General features: G+C 44.0%; 1 protein-coding gene across 1 annotated transcript; it reads right to left on the bottom strand.

Moving 5' to 3' along the window:
- Window positions 1-45: 45 nt before the first annotated feature.
- LOC105458100 lies at window positions 46-441 on the bottom strand (the record flags this gene model as incomplete). The annotated part of the gene is made up of 1 exon (XM_011703163.1): window positions 46-441. A coding segment is annotated over exon 1 (396 nt), but the record flags the coding sequence as incomplete, so codon positions are not given.
- Between the last annotated feature and the right edge of the window lie 39 nt (window positions 442-480).

Below are 480 nucleotides of genomic sequence, written 5' to 3'. Positions count from 1 at the left end.
TCCTGGAGCCAGTTCTTCGGAATTTACAACTCCGATTCGGTTTACCTCTGTGTATGCCTGCGCTATCGTTTCGCTACGTGGCTTTAATTTTTTAATGAATGGACGCATCTGCAATGTTGTGTCGCCTATGTCGAGTTGTTTCTTCCCGAGATCGCATTTCGCGTTTTGTTTCTGCAGAAAGTCAATACCCAAGATTCCTTCATATTCGATAGGAAAATCGTCTCGTACTATGAAGACGGTATGGCGAACTTTTCGGTCTCCAATTGGTATTGTCGCTCGGATCTTACCAATCGTCTGAATTTTGTGACCGGTTACTCCCGTTAGAGTCATGCGATCCTCTCGTAACGGGGTATCGTCCTTCACATATTTTAATTTCATGAGTGTGAGGGTGGCTCCTGTATCAAAGAGTAGGCTTACTTTTCCTTTCTTTGCTTCTTGCATTGGCAAGGTTACTAGATCGAGTCCAGTGTTTATTTTCGG

This window comes from Wasmannia auropunctata, unplaced genomic scaffold (genome assembly GCF_000956235.1).
Source record: "Wasmannia auropunctata unplaced genomic scaffold, wasmannia.A_1.0 LD334674.1, whole genome shotgun sequence".
In the NCBI taxonomy this organism is placed as follows: domain Eukaryota; kingdom Metazoa; phylum Arthropoda; class Insecta; order Hymenoptera; family Formicidae; genus Wasmannia; species Wasmannia auropunctata.
Note: the sequence above shows the minus strand (reverse complement) of the source record. Positions and strands in the feature narration are given on the sequence as shown.